General features: G+C 39.7%; 1 protein-coding gene across 1 annotated transcript in view; it reads left to right on the plus strand.

Annotated features, from left to right (window-relative positions):
• The window catches only part of VPS13B (vacuolar protein sorting 13 homolog B), a 1,301,055-nt gene that overhangs the window by 593,434 nt on the left and 684,091 nt on the right, over positions 1-23,530 (plus strand). Inside the window, exon 12 of the mRNA XM_073632833.1 lies at positions 5,616-5,743. Within this exon, the coding sequence (XP_073488934.1) occupies positions 5,616-5,743 (128 nt within the window). The remainder of the gene's footprint in view (positions 1-5,615; positions 5,744-23,530) is intronic.

Here is a 23,530-nt window from a genome sequence, read left to right on the forward strand (position 1 = left end):
GGGTGATTTATTGCATTTCATTTAAAAAAACTGCACCTGGGAATGGGTGGGTAGGTGGTAGGGTGGATGATGCAGGGTGTGTGCTAATGAGGTCAACTGGTCAACTCCTTCCTGTGTCATGACCTCTAGTCTGTCCAGGAAGTAAGACATTACTAATGGATACGAAAAAGGGAAGCCAGGTTGGCCGCACTTCCGTGAAAAAGGCACCTTTATTGTGGTAAAAAACAGGTCACATAAAAGATGGATGACACAGGACAACTGCTAGTTAACGCGTTTCACATCAACTGATGCTTACTCATAGCTATGAGTAAGCATCGGTTGATGTGAAACGCGTTAGCTAGCAGTTTCCTGTGTCATCCATCTTTTATGTGACCTGTTTTTTACCACAATAAAGGTGCCTTTTTCACGGAAGTGCGGCCATCCAGGCTTCCCTTTTTCGTTTTCCATTTATTGCGCAGAGCCAGCACCTGTGAGGCTGTGGGAGGACGTTCTTTATCGCCCAAAAGTGGTTATCCTGTGAGCGGCTTTATTTTTTCATTACTAATGGATACGTTTGGAAACATGGATGAGGACAAGTGAAGTAAGTGTCTGTAGATTTAATGAAAATTTTTGATATTTTTGCAAAATAAGTACATTATTGCTATATTGGTACATGTGGGGCTGGAATTTAGAAGAAAAAAAAATTGAAGAAAGGTGATCTTATCCTTTAGGGCAGGGATCTGCAATTAGCAGACCTCCAGCTGTTGCAAAACTACAAGTCCCATCATGCCTCTGCCTCTGGGTGTCATGCTTGTGGCTGTCAGAGTCTTGCTATGCCTCATGGGATTTGTAGTTCTGCAACAGCTGGAGGTCCACTAATTGCATATCCCTGCTTTAGGGAGTCAAAAGGACCAGGAGAGATGTAGAATTGATGAAGGGAGGGGTTCAGCCAGAGAGGTGTGTGGGGTGACCACTAATGGGACAATTTAGGGTGTTGCAACTGCCAAACCTTGAGACCAGCCTTCATGGACTGTGTAATGGGGAAGGGGGCTGAGGAACCTCTATACAGTAAATTATACAAGGCCTCATAGGAGCCAAGATGTGCCGCTTCCAACACTACCGCTGCAATCATTTTAATCTGCCACCAACCAGTTCGTTAGCTCCAACATATAGATAGAGTCTTTCAGCGCTAAACAATCTGTTAAAAAGCATTCCATAAAATAGTATAAAACTCATACAGTATTTTATGAGTGCTCACCCTTTTAGGGTTCCTGTCTGCCATACTACCAAACAATGTGCGCGGTCAAGCCCTGTATGTAATGATGTTAATCTTCCGTCACTCAACCAATTTGTATCAATGCATATACCGTATGCAATAAAGATCATACCTAGAGTGAAACTTTTATGTTCTACATTGGGGTACTATGCTAACAAATCCCTACAGTACTGGTACTCGCAGATTCTGAATGGCCCTGATTTTGTGCCAGGAGAAGTACAGAACGGTCTGTTCCAGGATTCCAGAGCCACCCTCTTTGAACCCCCTGCTGTCTTAGCCACATGCATTAGAGGAGAAGTTAGCACAGCACAAACTATATGACAGGTAGCCTCAGTCTCTCCAGACCATTTTTGACATATTTGAAAATCTTTGTATGGTAGCAAATGTTTTCTATTCTAAATCTGGCCATTCACTAGTAGACTTTCCTTTAATAATGTTTTGTTTCAGGAATGTTCGTTTGAATTTCCAATTGTCAGTGGGGTCAAATTGATGTTTGTTTTTGACCACAGTGATGAGAAAAATCTAAAGAGCAGGATATAAATTTTTCTCAAATTATCACATTTCTAACAGTGAATGTGGTTTGTTTGGTAAAGTCAATTTGTTCCAAAATTAAATGTTAAAAGCAAACCAAATTATGAAGTACTTTCAAATGGCATTCATCGAAAGTACTGAAAATTTCCATACAAACATTTGTTCAAAAATGTACTAGTGTATTGCCAGCTTTAGAAGCACTTGGCATAGCCCACCAGTTAACCCCTATGATCTCCAAATCAGTGTAGGAGACACTTGGGGTTTTTGCTTTTCTCACAGGTATTGGACGTGTGTAGCCATCTTTAGGGCATCGTGTGAATCCCCTGCGTCTCTGTTTTTTGTGTACTTAATATATGTAGTGGCAGCTAGAAAAAAAAAAAGGTCTAAATTTTTTTTGTCCCTTTTCACATACTCATCCAGAACACTAGCAAATTGCGAGGTTGTGCTCGTATGTGTAGGCATCCATTTCATCCAAGTTACACTGAAGTGTTGTTTAAACGTTTTTACATGTGTGTATGTTCACAGATAAATGCAGCCAGTGAACCATTAAATGTTTTTCTGACCAATCTATCAAATGACTTGTGACATTGTTGGATTACTGTTCATTAACTAAGACAGCGAGAAGAAAAAGAAAAGATGCCATATTGCCATTAGCCCATAAGTAAGGCTTGTGAAGCAGTGCCAGGAATGTATTCTGTCATCCAGATCCCCCAGCAATACCTAGTGTAGTGTTTAATAAATAAAACGGATCAAATGCTACTCTTCAAGGCATTTGCTTTCAGTAAGTGCTCGTAAAGGCGCAGTTGTAATTGCTCTTATGCGTTAGGATGGGTTGATTATGCTCAGTCTTTGATCATGTGTAACGTGATTTAATTTGCTTAACCAAACATTCCTGGAGCATGCCATTCAGCACAGAACCCTACTTTGTTTGGAGAAGGAACTAATAATTAGCGCTCTACCTATTTGGACACAGTTAATGTGTTGTACTAAAGTGCCTTATTTCATGGTCTTTACATAATAACTGTGACTAGTAGCCAAAGGGTAATGTACGGTTAAGCATCCTTCATAAGCCCCATAGAGTATAAGTGCTTTAAGGAACACAGTAGTCATGTATGTAGCAGTATGTTTTCATTGTCAATACTGTAGATCAGTAAGGACACTGTAGCTCATATCTGGAAGCTTAAACACATGTACATGCTTTTTTAAAGTGTGTTTTGATAAATGAGACCACCCTGAATTACTGGGTGGTCTTCATATAAAATGAAATGCGCTTAACATATGCCTGAATCCAGAATCTTCTTAAAGCTGTGTTTAGGTACAGATATTGAAGTGAAATTCCATATTTTTTTAGTTGAGGTGTTTTAACAGTACTGTTGATGGGAATTCTGTTTTTTTTTTTTTTGTAGCATACATTTATTCAAAACATGTTTATAAAAAAAAAAAAAAGTAAATGCTACAAATGTGCATCCTGTATTTGATTTACATATATACCCTATTTTATAATTACTTCAAGATATTTTTTAATTTGTTAGATTTTGTTTAATCATATTCTGGTGCTTTTTGCTGGTAAAGTGTAACCCTTTTGCTGCCAAACCCAGCCTCCCATTTTTCACCTCTGGTTCACCGGACCATTTTTTACTTGTAGCTTTGAAAGTTAGAAAAATAGTATATTTTATAAAAGCACAGGACCTGTAGAATTAATGATGGTGTTAATGATTTTTTTTTTTTTACATTCCAATATAGTTGTGCTAATGTTTATCAGAACTATAAAAAAAAAAACAATAAAACCATTATACACAAATAGAGCATAACTCAAAGTGATTGTAAAGCTTTGTTTAAAAAAAAAAAATAACAAACACGCCATACTTGCCTCCACTGTGCAGCTCGCTTTGCACAGAGTGGCCCCGATCCTCGATTTCTTGTGTCCCTCGGCGGCTCTCACGGCTCCTCCCCACATCAGATAACCCCCTAGGAGAAGCATTGTCCCATGGGGTTACCTTGTGGGCGCACTCCTTGCGTCCATAGACACGAATGTTGGACTCGGCCCTGCCCCCCAGCGCCCGCGTCATTGGATTTGATTTACAGCAGCGGGAGCCAATGGCTGCGCTGCTATCAATCTATCCAATCAAGGGCCGGGACCCCGTGGAGAGAGAGACAGTGTGCCACCTCCGAGTGAATTCCATGGCTCAGGTAAGTAAAACGAGGGGGCTTGGGGGCCGGTGACTGCCAGAATTTTTTTTACCTTAATGCATAGTATGAATTAAGGTGAAAAAAAATACAAGGGTTAACCACCCCTTTAAGAAATTCTTAATAAACATAGAAGATAAAAAAGTTAATAAATAACAAATATATGTTAATATATATTGTGCCATTTTGTGTAAAATGGAAAGAACACAAACCATTAAATAAGTAACTTCGGCCGACATTTGGCCCGTGTGTACGGCAGCCAGTCCGACAGAAGCCGGACGAACAGCCAGCTTCTATTGGACGAGCATGCTGGAAAACCAGCACCTGACCAGCTCCTGATCAGCTCTCTCAGCCAATGACTGAGAGCGCTGACCAGAGTGTTCTGGCAGTGGGGCCGTCCTCCTGTCAGAACACAATAGCTCAGCGGGGGAGGTCGCTGTACCAAAAACCCGCTGGGTTAAACAAAAAAAATCTGATAGTGTGTACTAGGCTTAATACTGCCCTCCTCCGAGACTGACAATGCTGCTGTCCAAATCTGCCCCCTGTGCTCATTTATCCAAGTAATACAGGAGGTCTGTTACTGGCCAAATCACCAGAGAAAAACAGAGGGGGAAAAAAACCTTAAAGAAAACTAATATAGCCACCACATCTAATGATTGGTAAGCTGCAATATACTTTAGTTTTGGTTTAAGTACCACTTTTAAGTGAACCTGTGTTTTGTGCACAAAACACTCAGTTTAATTGTGCTCCTTACTCCCAAGACACTCATTTATTCTTCTCTCCTTTGCTGTTAGAGAAACCTTGACATTTAAGTGAACCTGTTGTTTTCCCTACATGAGCACATCAGAACACCAGAATGGGTTAAAATTGTCAGTTTGTATTGCCATCTGTGTCCCCATTGTGACAGTCCTCTATGTGAAAAGTTCATTCCATTTGCTTTGTGATTAATAGCACTGCTTCTTGCACCTTTTAGTATGTACACATTTCTTTCTGAACGTTCCACAGGGGCAAGGGTTGGGAATTGGAAAGCATCAAACTGTACAATAATGTGGTTATCCTTTAAAGTATACCTGAAGGCAAAACTTTTTTTCTAGTTGTGGACAGATTGGAGATGGATTAATACAGTTGTCAGGATTGTATTGCTACCTCTGCCACTGTTAGGGAGATTCACACTCTCTATTTGTCCTGTTTATCATTATCAAAAGTAAAAGAAAATCACATTTTGGGTTGTCCCTAGGACAGTAGAGGGGAAATCTTCCAATAGGGACACTAGTTCTGGTGACCTGGGTTGGCCCCAATGGATTCCCTTAATTTTCAGGGATTTTTTTTTCCACTTCCTGTATTGGTTATGGGACAGAAAGTGAAGGTAAATCTCCCCAATGGAACACAGATTAAAAAAAATAAAAAATTACAGGAGTTATAACCCTTCCTTACCCTATCCAACTTGAATAAAAAAAGTTTTGCCTATAGTTCTACTTTGAGTTACTCGAGTCTATATGATGATTATAATTTGCAAAGTGTTCTAAGCTATTAAAGTAAATAAAGAATAAAAAAAACTGGTTGGGAATTTGAATCCTTTTAGCTGATGCCATTTTTTTTAGTTTCCACTATTAATTATTTATATATTTCTTATGTTGTGCAGAATCACGTCCTCTATCAGTTCCAGCAAAGCTAGTGCAGACCTCCAAAGAGAGCAGCAAGACCCCAGAAGAGAGGATGAAAGAGTTCATGGGAACTGTTTGGAATGCAGTAAAGCGTCTTACACTTCAGGTGAGATTACAGTTTATGTTGAAATGTTAGCCCATAAAGGTATTTTTTAGCTGTAGATGTAGTCTGCTTGGCTTCTGGCTTTTAGTGAGAACCCAGTTGAATGAGGCCCACCTCATAGTTCCTAAATCTGGTCCTGTACATTGTGCATTTTCAGTTATAGCGGGATTTACCTACCCCCAGGGTGTCCCTCCCCCTTGCTTGCACTCTCTAAAATATGTAATAAAGGGTGGTGATGCCACTACATAATCGCAAAGACAGCTTTGTAGAGATCTTGGAAAAACTGAGAATTATTAGAAACTTATAGTTTACTCTTAAATCTTTATCAACAACTGAAAATCAGTTTTGGGTGGACTATTCCTTCAAATGCAGCTTATCATCTTTATTTTGAATAATCGGTAGTATCAGCTTGGAAACTGTCATTGCAGAAATTCTGTTTGAAGTCATATTTAAATCTAAAATTGTTTGGAAAAAAATATTTAACTCTAAACTGCACCCTTAACAAAACCCCACAGATATTCCAGAGATACAACATCCCCCTCTGTGTGATAACGTTTAACTTTTTTTTTTAAATCATGTCCCAGTAGCTAGAAAACCAACAAAACCTACCATTCCTACTTGGCTTCTCCTTGCTTGTACTTTTGCTGGCAGCTCTGATTCATTAAAACATGCATGAAACACTGGATCTCTTGCACCCTACTCCACTGTTTTAACATCAGTAGGCTGTGCTTCCAATGTTCAAAACTGGATGATACTGTACCTGCAGAAAGTATATGAACATTAGCAGCATAGTAGATTGCCTTGTAACAGAAATGCTAAAGTTGTCAAGGTTTACATAACTTCTTTCCTTTCTTACCCTGGGGGTACAAGAATGTGTCATATACAGGTGGTCCCCTAGTTACAAATATCTGACTTACAAATGACGAGAGACAACAGGAAGTGAGAGAAAATCTACCCCTAGGAAGGGAAATGTACCTCCACTGATGCTTTATCATCAAGGTTTGTTTCCACAACAACCCAAAATTTTCAAAATCCACTTGTCATTGGGACAAAAAGTGAGGTGAAATCTTCTGAACAGGGGCACAGACAGCAAAACAAATGTAACAGAGGTGTCAACCCTTTCCTATGCTATCCAAAAAGCTTCAAAATCGTTTTTTTGGCTGGTGCTTCTCTTAAAAAATGTACCCGTTCCAACTTACAAACGGAGTTAACTTAAGAACAAACCTACAGACCCTATCTTGTTTGCAACCTGGGACCGCCTGTACTGGGAACTTATTTTTGTAGTTTTACCAGGGGAATTGTTTTGTTGGAATAATAATTAGGATGTGGGGAATCTTAGCAGCTACAAACATTTTAGGGTCTATACATCAAAGTTCTGGTGCTACAACCCCAAAAAAATGAAGAGATGTGCCAGAGCAGTTGCATGCAGGATAAGCAGTTTAAAACTGCAAGCATAATATTAAGACAAAGCAATCTGCAATTCTTTACTTGCTCTTTAAAATCTTGAAGGTTCTCCATAAAAAACACGCTTACATGCAGCAGATGGTAACGCGTTTCAGCCCTGTCGGCCCTATTGTGAACAAGGTTTAAAAGGCTGAAACGTGTTAACATCTGCTGCATAAAACCATGTCTTTTATGGAGAACTAATAAACCTTGAAGATTTTAAAGAGCAATTAAGGAGTTGCGGATTGCTTTGTCTTAATACAAACATTTTAGCACAATATATTTGCATATATTTACAGCTTGCTAATACAGATTTATTTGTCATTTTGGTTCATTCTGGATTTGCCCTTTACAGGAGTTGCAAATAATCAGGGGAGCTTTTGGGAATTGTGTTGGGAGAAGCTCTTTGCTTCATTGCAGTCGTAAACAAAAGCCACACACTAAAAAGTGAAAATCCCCTTGACGCAGTTTTTGCTCTGACTGAACTTAAATTTAAAGGTTTTTTTGTAAGCCTCCGTAAAATTGATATAAAGCTCCTATGTTACAGGGAGACATTAGGAGCTCTATTCACAGGGAATATTATGTGCCTATTTCTTGCCCACAAGTTAGCTGAAGCTGATTCTCTAACTATACTGATATTCACAAGAAACTTGGCTGCGATTAACAAGTCATGTTTTCTTAGAGGAAAAACAGGATGAAACTCTGATCATGTTATACTGTCTCATTTCTGTGATTTAAACAGACTAATCTTTTGTCTTAATTGGCAAAAACATTTTTTTTCTGTTTATTAAACACAGCCAAATGACACACTTATCAATTCTTTAAATAAAAAACAATAAATGTAACTGGTTGTGTTCTTTACAAGCCAGAGATCCCTGTTTTCACATTATATTTCCGTAGAATATTTGCCATTTTTTACCTTTTATATTTTCATCTTTGTCTAACTATTTTTGTTTTTTTTAAAGCATCTTTGTAGTGTTCCTCAGGTCTCATATTGCCAAGTGGTTATGTGTACACATGTCAGCTTTCATGGATAAAAAAACAGTGGCTGCTGTAATCAGCCCTTTGGCTGCCAGTCATGCAGAGTGCAGGAGAAAAATAATATGTGTACAGAAGGCTGCATTTTTTTCATTTCCAATTATTTCTATTTAGAAATTTTTTTAAGGTATACAATCCATACATTGCCATTGTAGAAGTAACAATCTCTGGTTACAAACAGGGTTTAAGTCTTATGCGTTACAGAGAAGAAACATACTACCGTATTTATCAATGTATAACACGCACAGGCGTATAACACGCACATTCATTTTAAGAGGGAAGTTTCAGGGAAAAAAAGAAAATTAAATAAGGAACTTTGAAGCAAAATAAGGGTCAGTGCCCATCTGCAGCCTCACTATTGCCATCAATGCAGCCTGATCAATGCCCATCTGCAGCCTCACCATTGCAATCAATTCAGCAGCCTCACCATTGCAATCAATTCAGCAGCCTCACCATTGCCATCAATGCAGCAGCCTCACCATTGCCATCAATGCAGCAGCCTCACCATTGCCATCAATGCAGCAGCCTCACCATTGCCATCAGTGCAGCCTGATCGATGCCCATCTGCAGCCCAGAGGGGACAGGGAGGGGGGTGGGACGAGCCCCGACAGATTACATACAGTGAGAATCTCCTATGATAGACAGAACAGTAGTCCAATGGCGGCCCAGGTGATGGGACTTCCTATTACAGAGGCCACCAAGTAAACAGAAGATTCTCACTGTATGTAATCTGACGTCGCTCATCCCGCCCCCCCTCCCTGTCCCCTCCGAGGCAGCTAAAATTGAAGTATTGGTGTATAACACGTACGCACTATTTGCACCAGATTTTCATGGTGAAAAAGTGAGTGTTATACGCCAATAAATACAGTATTTTGTCGCTACTCCTGGCTAATCATCATCCAAATTTCTGGGATATAAAATAAAGGAAAGAAAAAAAAAAAAAAAAAAAGCAAGAGGAGAATACAGTATAACAATTTAAATAGGCACCAAGTGGTGTGGAAGGAAAGCACACAACATGCCTTTCCAAAGGCGAACATAATGAGGGAGGAGATGCTCAAATAAAGCCCTTTTAATACTAGAGTTAACCCACCTCTTGCTCCATAATCCAAGGACATGGGATAACATATAGAAGGGAGAACAGAGCTATTTTATCATTCAAAATTGCGATTGGCGTTCATTCACCATTATCCAAAACAGCTTGGACTTTAGCAAGTGGAAAGGGACCATTGGGGATTTCCAAGACCTGGCTATGAAACATTCTGGCTGAAACAATTAAAAAGGCAATAAGCCTCCTCATATGTCTCCAAGTCCCCTCCACTGGAAGCCCCAACAGTGCCTGCAGGGGTACTGGCTTCATCGGTGCATGTGCACTGAAGAAACGGGCCGCTGGTGCTGTTTCTTCAGGAGCCGTGTGGTGACCGGCGGCTCCAGCGCTCATGTGCGGAAGTGACGTCATCGCAGCCCCGTCCAATCACATTGCTGATGCCGCGAACCCAGAAGTAACTCCGGTGGCTGATGCAGATCCAGGGCATCGTTCTAAGGTAAGTATTTCATAATGAGCTAGTATGCGATGCATACTAGCTCATTATGCCTTTGTCTTGCATGTTTTTATTTTGTTTTAGTGGGATTTTTTTCCCCAAGTTTTACATCCTCTCTAAGGTAGAAAAACTGAGATTTAATTTATATAATAAAATGTCTTTACTTTATTTACAATAGGAGAACATCAATTTAGTCTATTACCTCACAACCTCAGAAGTCATGTATCTGTATTCCTACCCTCTACTATATGACATGAGTTACATAAAGTATGTCATCCGAGGTAGGAAAGGGTTTACATCAAGCACCACATCCCATATATTTTAGAATACACAAAAGCATAAAGAGAGCAGGGACTTTAAAGGTGCCAATTACCACACAATTGTTTAAAACGTAACAATTCATTTTATTTGTTCTATTAAAAAGTTTTATCTTAAAAACCAGCAACTATAAATGGATTCCATTTGGTAAAAACAGATAGGTTTACATATTCCATGCTACAGCAAATGCAACAATCTCAACATGTTTTGCCAAGTTTACGGCTTCTTCAGGCATTTATGTAGCAAACTGGACTGTATAGCAAACTGTCTATTAGATTAAAGTTACAAAGGAATATCATCTGTATCTATGTCAAGGTCTGGAACCAACGTACTGATGACCAATGCAGCTGGGTAGATGGCAATAGCAGAGAGACAGTCCAAGAAAGGGACCATTAATATATTGCATCACCAGGGGGCATCTTCAGACCCTGCTTTTATGTTGGTGGAATCTGGTAGAGTTTGTAAATTAAACACTCTGTTCAGTGTGTCTCGGGAAATATTGCTCCTCGTGGCTTCGGCTCAGCTTTCAAGTAGCAGGGTGCAGGGATCTGACATGACACACTGCACAGCACAGAGCCAAGTGTAATCTGACACCCGAGTGGAGTGATAGGACACACCCCCTGTATACAGTCTCATATGGAAACTTGCACATCTGAGGCTGTCGATCACCTGATGTGTGCTAGAAGAGGGGGAGGGGCTGTCACCATGGATTGCCCATTGTCAGAGAAAACTGTCAGAAGGGTCTCATGCATAAAACAGGGGAAGGAGAGAGCAGCCAAGAGCCAAACCTGGTGCTATATATTGAAGCAAGTACATGCTATGTGAGGATATTATTTTATCCTTTTTAATTTCAGAGGTGTACGACCACTTTAAAGTGAAAAATCAGTATTATTTACAATTTCTTTAACAATATCACAAAGACTATAATAAAAAAAAAAAAAATTGTGTAAATCACTTTTCCTTCTGTAGTGCATCGGGGGTCTCCTCTGAAGCCTAGTCGACTCCACCCTTCCTAGGCTATACTCTTAGCATTTTTCATGTAGCAGTATGACCCCCATTAAAACTGATGGTTAGCTTCCACTCAGGTGCTGCCAGTGCCCATGAAGATCCTGGGACTGAGCAAGACCATGCTGCTGTGATAGGTAGGTAAGTAAGTACTTCTCTAGGGAAAGTCTAGGGAAAAATAAAAGAAGATTTACTTCCCTGATCCTCCGCTTCTTCCCATAGCTAGATCGGTCCCTGTAGCGTCTGCACCCCCATGCTGCCAACAGTTTAGGGTCCTGACATCATCAAGACCAAAGCAGTCTTGTCTTGAGGACAACGAGGGACAGTCCACTGCTGCATGGTGGGGGAGTGGAGGATCAGGTAAGTAAAAATATTTCTCACCGTTAAAACCGCTATTAATCCTTCAAATACCAGCACAATTTAACTGAAAGGGATACATTTTTTTTTGCCTGGGGTCGGGCTTTAAGTAAAACTTGTTCTTTAAGGGTTTGTAACAAGGGAATAGCATATTGGCAAGTAAGTAGCAGGGACAGTAAAGTGATTCTGCTGTTCTCGCTCATTTCTATGAATGAAAATCACATTTCTGAATCAATGGCCAAGTGATGCATGAGAAAAAAATTATACCAAAAATGACCAATGAAAATATTTGCCTCTTCCATGATTTGTCATCTGCTCATGGTTACTGTTTCTACCCTCATGAGAACATAGTTGGTTACAGATGATGCTTCCCGACAGATGGACAACAGTACTATTTGGAATGCTTGCTTCATCCCTGAACAGGATGTTTTGACTCATTAAACAATGAAATATCAAGTGAAGCTTTCTCTTAAACCCATGCATCCTTGTCTAACAGACAACACTCAAATGTAAAACACATAATTTAGCAATACTAGCAAAAATTATTTACCTGTGTAGTCTTTCAGGCTTTGTATACACCATTTGTAAGAAAACCTAATGTTCTGTAATGTTGGAGCCTATAGCATGCAATAGAGTCTGATTGTGCTATGGTGTAGCTCTTGCTTTTACACACAATACTGCCTCAGAATGATGTATTTAGAAACAAGCACACATTGGTAAAACATTGGTAAACATATTTGCATTGCTGAATCACAAAAAAAAAAAAATTAAATCAAATCACTAGAATTTCATACTTGTTAGCATGCTAACGTAATTTAAAAAGGCATTTTCCAGCATTTTCGAATCTACAACCTCCATTGAAATAATACTTGGTGATTCTGTCATGAAGGTTCTTGTGGAGGTACTTCCTGTTATAGGGTGAAAATGATATGTCTGATCCCTATTGCTTTTCTATGTTGTCTCTCTGTCAAGCACCTACTAGCTTATGTTACATGCTTTTCCAGTGGAAAGTACAAGTGGTTGTGCCAACACACTTTGCATAGGTATTAGCCTCTATGGTCATGATCAAGAAGCAACATTTTTATGAGGCCCTTGGCAAACTCTCTATGTGGCACCTGGCATTGTCAGCTAGCTACAAAATACTAGGGGGTGTTCTCCAAAGCAATTTCTCCACAAAATAAAGTATAGAGACATGGATTGATGGATCAATTGCTGTGAGTATTAAAAATGGGGAGGAGGACCGGACTGTACAACTAAAGCCTTTGGGCCAAACGAAAAACAAACTAACCGTTCCGTTAACACAAACAAGGTGGATGGAGGGATCTCTCCCGCCTGGACACTGTGTTACGGCAGTGGGACCCACCGCTTTCGCAAAACACTGATCAGTGTCTGCAGCTGTTGTTTAACCAACCCGTCAACAAGTTTTCCAACATGTCGACAGAACTTGATAAAGCAGTCGACTTCTATTGAGTAGGGACTTGCTGTGCACAGTGCAATCGATTGAGAACTCAGGTAAGTATTTAGGGAGGTGGGGGGAGGATAGCAAGCTGTAAAACATTTTTTACCTTAACGCAAGGAATCCATTGAGGTAAAATAACGTTTTGGTTTTAGAATCACTTTACATACCCAACAGCCTATAAAAATGCTTGCCGCACTGAGAAAGCGAGGGATATCTGACTAGCAATAATCCTGAAGAGTCCTCCTGCACACATGACGTCAGCTTTTCTAGACCGGCAAACCTTTTAGTGGGTCAGGGTCAACTTCAATTTCACCAATTCTTAATAACACACACAAACATATTTTCTGTGATTATTTGCCTCACCAACCACCCACCCCATAGCAGCAGTATGGTTGAAAATAATATAAAAATTCTTTCATATATATATATATATATATATATATATATATATATATATATATATATATATATATATATATATATATATTATTATTATAATATAAATTATAATATTAAAGTATCGTAGCAAAGGTACTGGTACTGATCCAACAAAATGCCAAATATTGTAATTTTGTGTTGTATTTTTTTTAGAATATCATCAAAGGTTACATTACACAATGGCACATGGTATTTTAAATAATTAAGCTGGAGGGCATTTTTGTCCATACTTTTAAAAACATTTAACATATTATAAATCTCTATGTACAGCATCTCACAAAAGTGAGTACACCCCTCACATTTTTGTAAATATTTTATTATATCTTTTCATGTGACAACACTGAAGAAATGACACTTTGCTACAATGTAAAGTAGTGAGTTTACAGCTTATATAACAGTGTAAATTTGCTGTCCCCTCAAAATAACTCAACACACAGCCATTAATGTCTAAACCGTTGGCTACGAAAGTGAGTACACCCTTAAGTGAAAATGTCCAAATTGGGCCCAAAGTGTCAATATTTTGTGTGGCCACCATTATTTTCCAGCACTGCCTTAACCCTCTTGGGCATGGAGTTCACCAGAGCTTCACAGGTTTCCACTGGAGTCCTCTTCTACTCCTCCATGACATCACGGAGCTGGTGGATGTTAGAGACCATGCCCTCCTCCACCTTCCATTTGAGGATGCCCCACAAATGCTCAATAGGGTTTAAGTCTGAAGCCATGCTTGGCCAGTCCATCACCTTCTTTAGCAAGGCAGTGGTCGTCTTGGAGGTGTGTTTGGGGTCTTGTTCGTGTTGGAGTACTGCCCAGTCTCCGAAGGGAGAGGATCATGCTCTGCTTCAGTATGTCACAGTACATGTTGGCATTCATGGTTCCCTCAATGAACTGTGGCTCCCAGTGCCAGCAGCACTCATGCAGCCCCAGACCATGACACTCCCACCACCATGCTTGACTGTAGGCAAGACACACTTGTCTTTGTACTCCTCACCTGGTTGCCGTCACACACGCTTGACATCATTTGCACCAAATAAGTTTATCTTGGTCTCATCAGACCACAGGACATTGTTCCATTAATCCATGTCCTTAGTCTGCTTTTCTGAAGCAAACTGTTTGCAGGCTTTTGTTGTGCATCATCTTAAGAAGAGGTTTCCTTCTGGGATGACAGCCATGCAGACCAATTTAATGCAGTGTGCGGCGTATGGTCTTAGCACTGACAGGCTGACCCCCCACCCCTTCAACCTCTGCAGCAATGCTGGCAGCACTCATACGCCTTTTTCCCAAAGACAAGCTCTGGGTACAACGCTGAGCGCGTGCACTCAACCTCTTTGGTTGACCATGGCGAGGCCTGTTCTGAGTGGAGCCTGTCCTGTTAAACGGTCTTGGCCACCGTGCTGCAGCTCAGTTTCAGGGTCTTGGCAATGTAGCCAGGGCATCTTTATGTAGAGCAACAATTCTTTTTTTCAGATCTTCAGAGAGTTCTTTCCAATTTGGACATTTTCACTTAGGGGTGTACTCACTTTTGTTGCCAGCAGTTTAGAGATTAATGGCTGTGTGTTGAGTTATTTTGAGGGGACAGCAAATTTATACTGTTATACAAGCTGTACACTCACTACTTTACATTGTAATAAAGTGTAATTTCTTCAGTGTTGTCACATGAAAAGAAATAATAAACTATTCACAAAAATGTGAGAAGTGTACTCACGTTTGTGAGATACTGTAAGTGCCCATTTAATGCATCCATTTACATTTTGTTCACTATAATGCCCCGTACACACGAGCGGAAATTCCTCCATTCCTCCAAGTCCGATGAGAGCTTTCGGTCTGAAAAATGCTACCGCGTGTATGCTCCATCTGACTTTTGCTGGCGTAATTCCAGCCAGCAAAAGATATAGAGCATGTTCTCAATTTTTCGGTCGGAAAAAGTTCCGATCTGAAATTTTGATCGTCTGTACCAATTCCGATGCGCAAAATTCCTACGCATGCTCAAACAATTCGACTCATGCTCGGAAGCATTGAACTTCATTTTCTTGGCTCATTGTAGTGTTGTACATCACCACATTCTTGACGGTCAAAAGTTCAGGGAACTTTTGTGTGACCGTATGTATGCAAGCCAAGCTTGAGCGGAAATTCCGTCGGAAAAACCATCCAAGATTTTTCCGACGGAAATTCCGCTCGTGTGTACGCGGCATCACTGTTGTTCACTGTAAGAATTATGGAATGTAAACCTATACTGGGAAATAAATGTGGCATTTAAAACTCATCAAGCATGATATGGGGAAAGGTTGTTAAATTAGCCTGTAAAGTATGTGCATGCTGCTGTAACAAGGAGAGTCCCATCCTTCTTTAGCAGTTTGTCATATGACCAGGATCTTGGAGGACTGATGTTTAGACATGATTAACCAGTTAGTAGCTTAGTCAAAAAATTATTGTAACTACAGTCACCAGAATTCTTCCATAGTAGCACACCACATAACAATTGATTTGGCAGTAGCTAGGTGACCTACTGCCCTAGAGAGACCCTTAATTCCTGTTATAGCCATAACTATGAGGTTGTTTATTGTTTGCAAGCATTTTTTGTCAGGCTTGCTGAATTTAAAAATATACCTGTGTCTTCTATCATTGGAAAGAGCAGTGATTATGTGTAACCTTCAGTAACCATAAGCAAGCAGATTTTACCTATTTATTTAGAACAGTCACTTTTTTTACCGAAAAAATTGTCCCAGAACCATTCATTTTAACATTCTTGACTAACCTTCTGTTTTATTTTACGTAAAGTTCAGTTTTAAATATTCTGTGCATAATCTGGCACAAGATATAGTGCTAGACCATAGAGTTACAAACATAAAGCCTACAGCCGTGGCCAAAAGTTTTGAGAATTACACAAATATTAATTTTCATAAAGTCTGCTGCCTCAGTTTTTATAATGGCAATTTGAATATACTCCAGAATGTTATGAAGAGTGATCAGATGATTTGCATTAATTGCAAAGTCCCTCTTTGCCATGAAAATGAACTTAATCCCATAAAATACATTTCAACTGCATTTGTAAAGAAGACTTCAGGGTGCCCAAGAAAGTCCAGGAAGTGCCAAGGACGTCTCCTACAGTTGATTTAGCTGTGGGATCGGGGCAGCAGGCAGGTGTCAGTGCATCTGCATGCACAGTGAGGCAAATACTTTTGGAAGATGGCCTGGTGTCAAGGGCAGCAAAGAAGCTGCTTCTCTCCAGGAAAAACATTGGGGACAGACTGATATTCTGCAAAAGGGACAGGGATTGGACTGCTGAGGACTGGGGTATAGTCATTTTCTCTGATGAATCCCCTTTCGAATTGTTTGGGGCGTCCGGAAAAAACTTTGTCCAGAGAAGGTGAGTGCTACCATCAGTTCTGTGTCATGCCAACAATATAGCATCCTGAGACCATTCATGTGTGGGGTTGCTTCTCAGCCAAGGGAGTGGGCTCACTCTCAATTTTGCCTAAGAACACAGCCATGAATAAAGAATGGTACAAACACATCCTCTGAGAGCATCTTCTCCCAACCATCCAAGAACAGTTTGGTGAGGAACAATGCCTTTTCCAGCATGATGAAGCACTTTGTCATAAGGCAAAGGTGATAACTAAGTGGCTTGGGGAAGAAAACATTGACATTTTGGGTCAATGGCCTGGAAACTCCCCAGACTTTAATCCTATTGAGAACTTGTGGTCAATCCTCAAGAGGGGGGTGAACAAAAAAGAAACCCCACAAATTCTGACATGATCCAAGCATTGATTATGCAAGAATGGGCTGCCCTCAGTCAGAATGTGGCCCAGAAGTTGATTGACAGCATGCCAGGGCGAATTGCAGAGGTCTTGAAAAAGAAGGCTGAACACTGCAAATATTGACTCTTTGCATAAACGTAATGTAATTGTCAGAACCCTTATGGAATGCTTCTTATTATACTTCAGTATACCATGGTAACATCTGACAAAAAGATCTAAAAACTCTGAAGCAGCAGACTTTGTGAAAATTTATATTTTGTCATTCTCAAAACTTTTGGCCATGGCTGTACATATGTATTCCTATGTGGCACAAAGTAAAACCATAATTATTTATTGAATAGAGTATGTTGCAAATGTTATATTATTTCAGTTTGTATTTTTAGGGCACCTCACACTTTTTAATTCAGATAATTATTCAACGTTCCTGAAACCTGTAAAGTGTTAGAATGACATAGCCTACTTCTGTGAATGAAGTCAGTATGGTAACATGACATTCTTCAATGCTTCATCATTAGCAATTGATATTTTTCATATGCAGCACTTGACATAACAGGAATTAAAATAGGAGGTGATTCTATTTCAAGAATTTGCAATAATTCCTCTTCTTTAACACATAAATGTGTCCAATATTGGCCAGAGAACACGTTGCTACCAAAACTGTAACAAGATCCTTGAAACAGAGACGGCGTTTCCATGGAAAAATGAAGTAACGCTCGCTACAGCTGTGATGCATTAATGACTAGGATTTTTTTTTTAATCATTTGTGTTTGGTGGGGCTCAGCGGGTCCTGACCAGATGGTTTCCATGAACAAGATGTGACCCCCAGCTCCAGGACTCTTAGCTAGTAACTTCTTTCTTCTTCTACTTCCTTTCGCTCGACAGTGTCGCATCCTTATGATAATACGGGGCTTAAGAGTGACCTATCGTATTGTCAGGGTTGTAGTTTAGAGGAGGTCGCTTAGCTAAAAATAATGAAAGGGGTTAGGAACCCTGGTGTAAGAGCAGTGTCCTAAAATGGACAACTTAGGCTTGACTCACCATTAAGAACCAGGTAGTTTAATCAATGTGACAGATGTATTTATTTTTGCAATAGACATACTCCACTTGATGTTGCTAGCATAATATGCAATATAGTCTTTTATGGTGTTTGAGTAAAGCTGTGAGCCAAGCCAAGGTTTATTTGAAAGCTTTCTGTCGCATTGGACAGACTCTAAGGGTCCGCTCACACTATACTTTGGGGGGAATTTACTAAATCTGGTGCACTCAGAATCTGGTGCAGCTGTGTATGGTAGCCAACCAGTTTCTAACTTCAGCTAGTTCAATTAAGCTTTGGCAAAAAAAAACCTGGAAGCTGATTGGTTTCTGTGCAGAGCTGTACCAGATTTTGCACTCTCCAGCTTTAGTAAATAACCCCCACGGTGCTGCATTGATGCACTGCATCATGAAGGCCAAGGAACACATTGTCATGCATTTAAGCCCTCCTAGTTAAGGCAGCTTAATCATTTAAAAGGAGTTGGGATGCCAAGCAAAAAGAATGAGACTGCAGCACATGGCGACTCATGCGTTGTAGTAATACGCAATAAAATTGGCATTTTATGCTCATTATAATAATGCATTAGTGCTAATGGGCTATGAATCCAGTTTTAGCGTGTTTCGTTTTCTGCAGATTTTTTCACTGCAACTGTTTTGTCATAGCTGAAGTCAGTGGCACCTACAATATGAAAGTAGTTTCAAGGATATAGATCTTATGGTCATTTATGCAATCTTGCCTTTTCTGTGTGCCTTTGTGCCTATACAGTGTCTTAAAAAAGTATTCATACCCCTTGAAATTTTCCATATTTTGTTATCTTACTGCCAAAAACCTAAATGTATTTTATTGCGATTTTATGTGATAGACCAGAACAAAGTGGCACATAATTGTGAAGTGGAAGTTTTTTTTACAAATATCTGAAAAGTGTGATGTGCATTTGTATTTAGCCCCGTTTACTCTGATACCCCTAACTAAAATCTAGTGAAACCAATTGCCTTTAGAAGTCACCTAATTAGTAAGTAGAGTCTACCTGTGTGTAGTTTAATCTCACTATTAATACAGTTGTTCTGTGAAGCCCTCAGGGGTTTGTTAGAGAACCTTAGGGAACAAACAGTATCATGAAGGCCAAGGAACACACCAGACAGATCAGGGATAAAGTTGTGGAGAAGTTTCAAGCAGGGCTGGGTTATAAAACATATCTCAAGCTTTGAACATCTCAGGGAGCACTGTTCAATCCGTCATCCGAAAATGGAAAGAGTGTGACACAACTGAAAACCTACCAAGATATGGCCGTCCACCTAAACTGACAGGCCGGGCAAGGAGAGCATTAATCAGAGATAGCAGCCAAGAGGCCCATGGTAACTCTGGAGGAGCTGCAGAGATCCACAGCTCAGGTGGGAGAATCTGTCCACAGGACAACTATTAGTCATGCTTTCCACAAATCTTGCCTTTATGGAAGAGTGGCAAGAAGGAAGCCGTTGTTGAAGGAAAGCCATAAGAAGTCCCATTTGCAGTTTGCGAGAAGCCATGTGGGGACACAGCAAACATGTGGAAGAAGGGACTCTGGTCAGATGAGACCAACATTTAACTTTTTGGCCTAAAAGAAAAACGCTATATGTGGCAGGAAACTAAAACTAACACTGCACATCAACCTGAACACACCATCCCCACCGCAAAACATGGTGGTGGCAACATCATGTTGTGGGGATGATTTTCTTCAGCAGGGACAGGAAAGCTAGTCAGAGTTAAAGGGAAGATGGGTGGAGCCAAATACAGGGCAGTCTTAGAAAAAAACTTGTTACAACCTATCCGCAAAAGACTTGAGACTGCAGCGAAGGTTCAATTTCCAGCAGGACAATGACTGTAAACATACAGCCAGAGCTGCAATGGAATGGTTTAGATTGAAGCATATTCATGTGTTAGAATGGCCCAGTCAAAGCCCAGACCTAAGTCCAATTGAGAATCTATGGCTAGACTTGATTGACTGACTGTTCAGATGCTCTCCATGCAATATGACAGAGCTTGAGCTATTTTGCAAAGAAGAATAGGCAAAAATGTCACTCTCTAGATGTGCAAAGCTGCTAGAGACATACACAAAAAGCCTCGCAGATGTAATTGCAGCAAAAGGTGGTTCTACAAAGTATTGACTCAGGGGGGGCTGAATACAAATGTACGCCACACATTTCAGATATTTGTTTGTAAAAAAAAATTGCAAACCATTTATCATTTTCCTTCCTCTTCGCAGTTATGTGCCACTTTGTTTTGGTCTATCACATAAAATCCCAATAAAATAAATTTACGTTTTGGTTGTAACATGACAAAATGTGGAAAATTTTTCAGGGTATGAATACTTTTCAAGGCACTGCACATGATCCAGTTACTAGGCAAATAGGGATCCCCACTATAAATATTGTACAATGGCTTCTGCTGTCCTTTGCATGATATAGAAGACAGGACATGACGTTAGATGTGGATATGTTAATTGTGAGCCAGATCATCTTCACTCATATTTCTTTTTACTATTTCTGATTTCTATTCCAGTTGTTCACAACCTTAGTCCTCATGTACCCACAATCAATTATGTTTTCAGGACTTCCTTCACCATGCACAGATGCCTTAATCAACGCAAATGGCTTGGTATTAATGAAAGCTATTTTATCTAAGGGAAATTCTCAAAACGTGGCCTGTGGGGGATTCTTGAGGACTGAGGTTGGGAACCACTGCTCTGTTCTGATATGCTCTATTATGTACATACTCGATCATTTAGAAGACTTTGGAGATTTTTTTTTTTTTTAATTTATGTACAGCATGTGTGGTTTTTTTTTCTGTAAATAATATTAAATCGCACACCAGTATCCATGTACAGTGATTAATACAATCCTATTTAATAATACACATTGTAGACACTAACATTTCTTTATTGCACAAATGGTTTGCAAAGTCAAGGTCTTTGATGGAAAAAGCATTTGAACCTTTGCATACAGCTCCTAGTGGGATCTGCTATTGGCAGCTACCTCAGCCACTTGTTATATGTAGCTAATTGGGCTTGCACAGTCATTAACAGATAGTTTTCATTCATTCACATAGAACAGTTCCTGTAGTGATCTGAAATACCCAGGTAGGTTAAAAACTCAATTTCAGTTTTTTTTTTTTTTTTTTTGTCCATTTCCCATGTGCTAACCGTGAAAGACCATTAGTCTGGTTCAGTGCTTTTTTGTGGTAAAGGTTCAATAATGTGCAAAGGTTTTAGGCAGGTGTGAAGAAATGCTGTATTGTAAGAATAGATTGTAACACAGTCATTTACTAAAATAGGAACAGCTGTATATGAGGCTTAAAACTAGGGGAGAAACAGCCAAACTATGCTGCTAAGGTGAACTTGTGGAAGGCAATATCATGTCAGGTCATACACGATGGCAAGACTGAGCACAGCAACAAGGTACAAGGTAGTTTTACTGCATCAGCAAGATCTTTCCCAGGCAAAGATTTCAAAGCTGACTGGGGTTTCAAGATGTGCTGTTTAAAGCTCTTTTGAAGATGCACAAAGAAACTGGCAATGTTGAGGACCGTAGACGCAGTGGTCAACCAATGAAGCTTAATGCAACTGACAAAAGACACATTATACTTACTTGCCTTCGACATCAGAAGATATCCAGCAGTGCCATCAGCACAGAATTGGTGGAACCCAGCTGCATACCCATTTACTGCCCAGAAAAGTCTGGTGAGAAGTGGTCTTCATTGAAGAATTGTGTCTAAAAAGCTATACCTCTGACATGTAAACAAGGCTAAGCAACTCAGCTATACATGACAATATAGAAACTGGGGTGCAGAAAAATGGCAACAGGTGCTCTGGACTGATGAGTCAAAATTTGGCTGTAGCGGGAGGCAGTTTGTTCACTAAAGGACTGGAGAGCAGTACAATAATGAGTGTCTACAGGCAACTGTGAAGCTTGGTGGAGGTTCCTTGCCAGTTTAAAGCTAAATTTCTGCAACTGGAGTTGGAGATTTGACCAGGATCAATGGTGTCCTTGATGCTGAGAAATACAGGCAGATATGTAACCAATCTCGCCATACCATCGGGGAGGTGTGTGATTGGCCCCAAATGTATTCTGCAGCAGGACAATGACCCCAAACATGCAGCCAATGTTATTAAGAACTATCTTCAACATATATAAGAACAAGGGCTCCTAGACGTGTTGATTTGGCCTCCACAGAGCCTTGATCTCAACATCATGGAGTCTGTCTGGGATTACATGGAGACAGAAGGATTTGAGGCAGCCTACATCCACAGAAGATCTGTGGTTAGTTCTCCAAGATGTTTGGAACAAGGCAAATGGTCAAAGGGTGGTTACACCAAATATTGATTTGATTTAGGTTTCACCTCTGTTCATTTACTTTCCATTTTGTTAATTGATAAAAATAAACAATTCTATTTCTGAAGCCATTCTTAATTTACAGAATTTTTTCACACGTGTCTAAAACATTTGAACAGTACTGAACGTGCAACAGAAGTCTTTGAATTGTTTGTTGTTGGTTATATCTTTGGGGATTGTAGGACTTCCCCTTGCAAAAATCTGCCTAGCTGTGGATGTTCAAGTCTTGAGAATTCGTAATACCTTGGAGCTTCTCTGAGTTCTCTGGAATGGATAATATTTTTTTTAAGCTTATTTTTATGAAGATCAGGTGACCACTATTAGATCAAACCCAGAGAAGAATTGATTTGACAACCTGATTAATTTATTGCAGTACCTGATTGCATCCACAGTTTTTTTTAGATGTCTCTGCTTCCCTGATTATTAAATATATTAAAGCTGAACTCTGGACACTAAAAGATTGTTGGGCTGATTTTTTTAGAGGAGTTGAGAATCATAAAATCTTCACACAATACATTTTGTAAATGATCATTTCTAAAATCCATGCATGTAAAAATAAAACTTCTGTTCCCTTTGAATACCCAGTCATGTGTACTTTAAATGCTCAGTCAAGAGATAAGTATACAGAAGTTTGATTTTCAAATGATTGGATGATAGAAGTGAATATTTGCATAATATATTGTCTAAAGATTACCAGTTCCTTTAGTAAACCAGCCTCCATATGTTTTTTGGCACATTTTTATTTGCTTCCATCAAAGTGGTGTCATAAATATATATATACACACATATATATATATATATATATATATTTATTTATTTTTTTCCTTTTTTGTGAAGGTCACCTTTTTAATGTGGGTGTATAAGTGAACACGTCACATCTTACATTAACAATCATGCCACAGCAGATAGAATGAAAGTGAAAATCACAGTTCACTTGGGGACTGTGGGTGGTCTGCTCAAAGCTTGTTGAACATGGTTTAAGGTAAACAGCTTCTATTTTAAATGACTATAATTTAATCACAAGGAAGGTGTTAGTGAC

Source organism: Aquarana catesbeiana, linkage group LG05 (assembly GCF_042186555.1).
Source record: "Aquarana catesbeiana isolate 2022-GZ linkage group LG05, ASM4218655v1, whole genome shotgun sequence".
Taxonomy (NCBI): domain Eukaryota; kingdom Metazoa; phylum Chordata; class Amphibia; order Anura; family Ranidae; genus Aquarana; species Aquarana catesbeiana.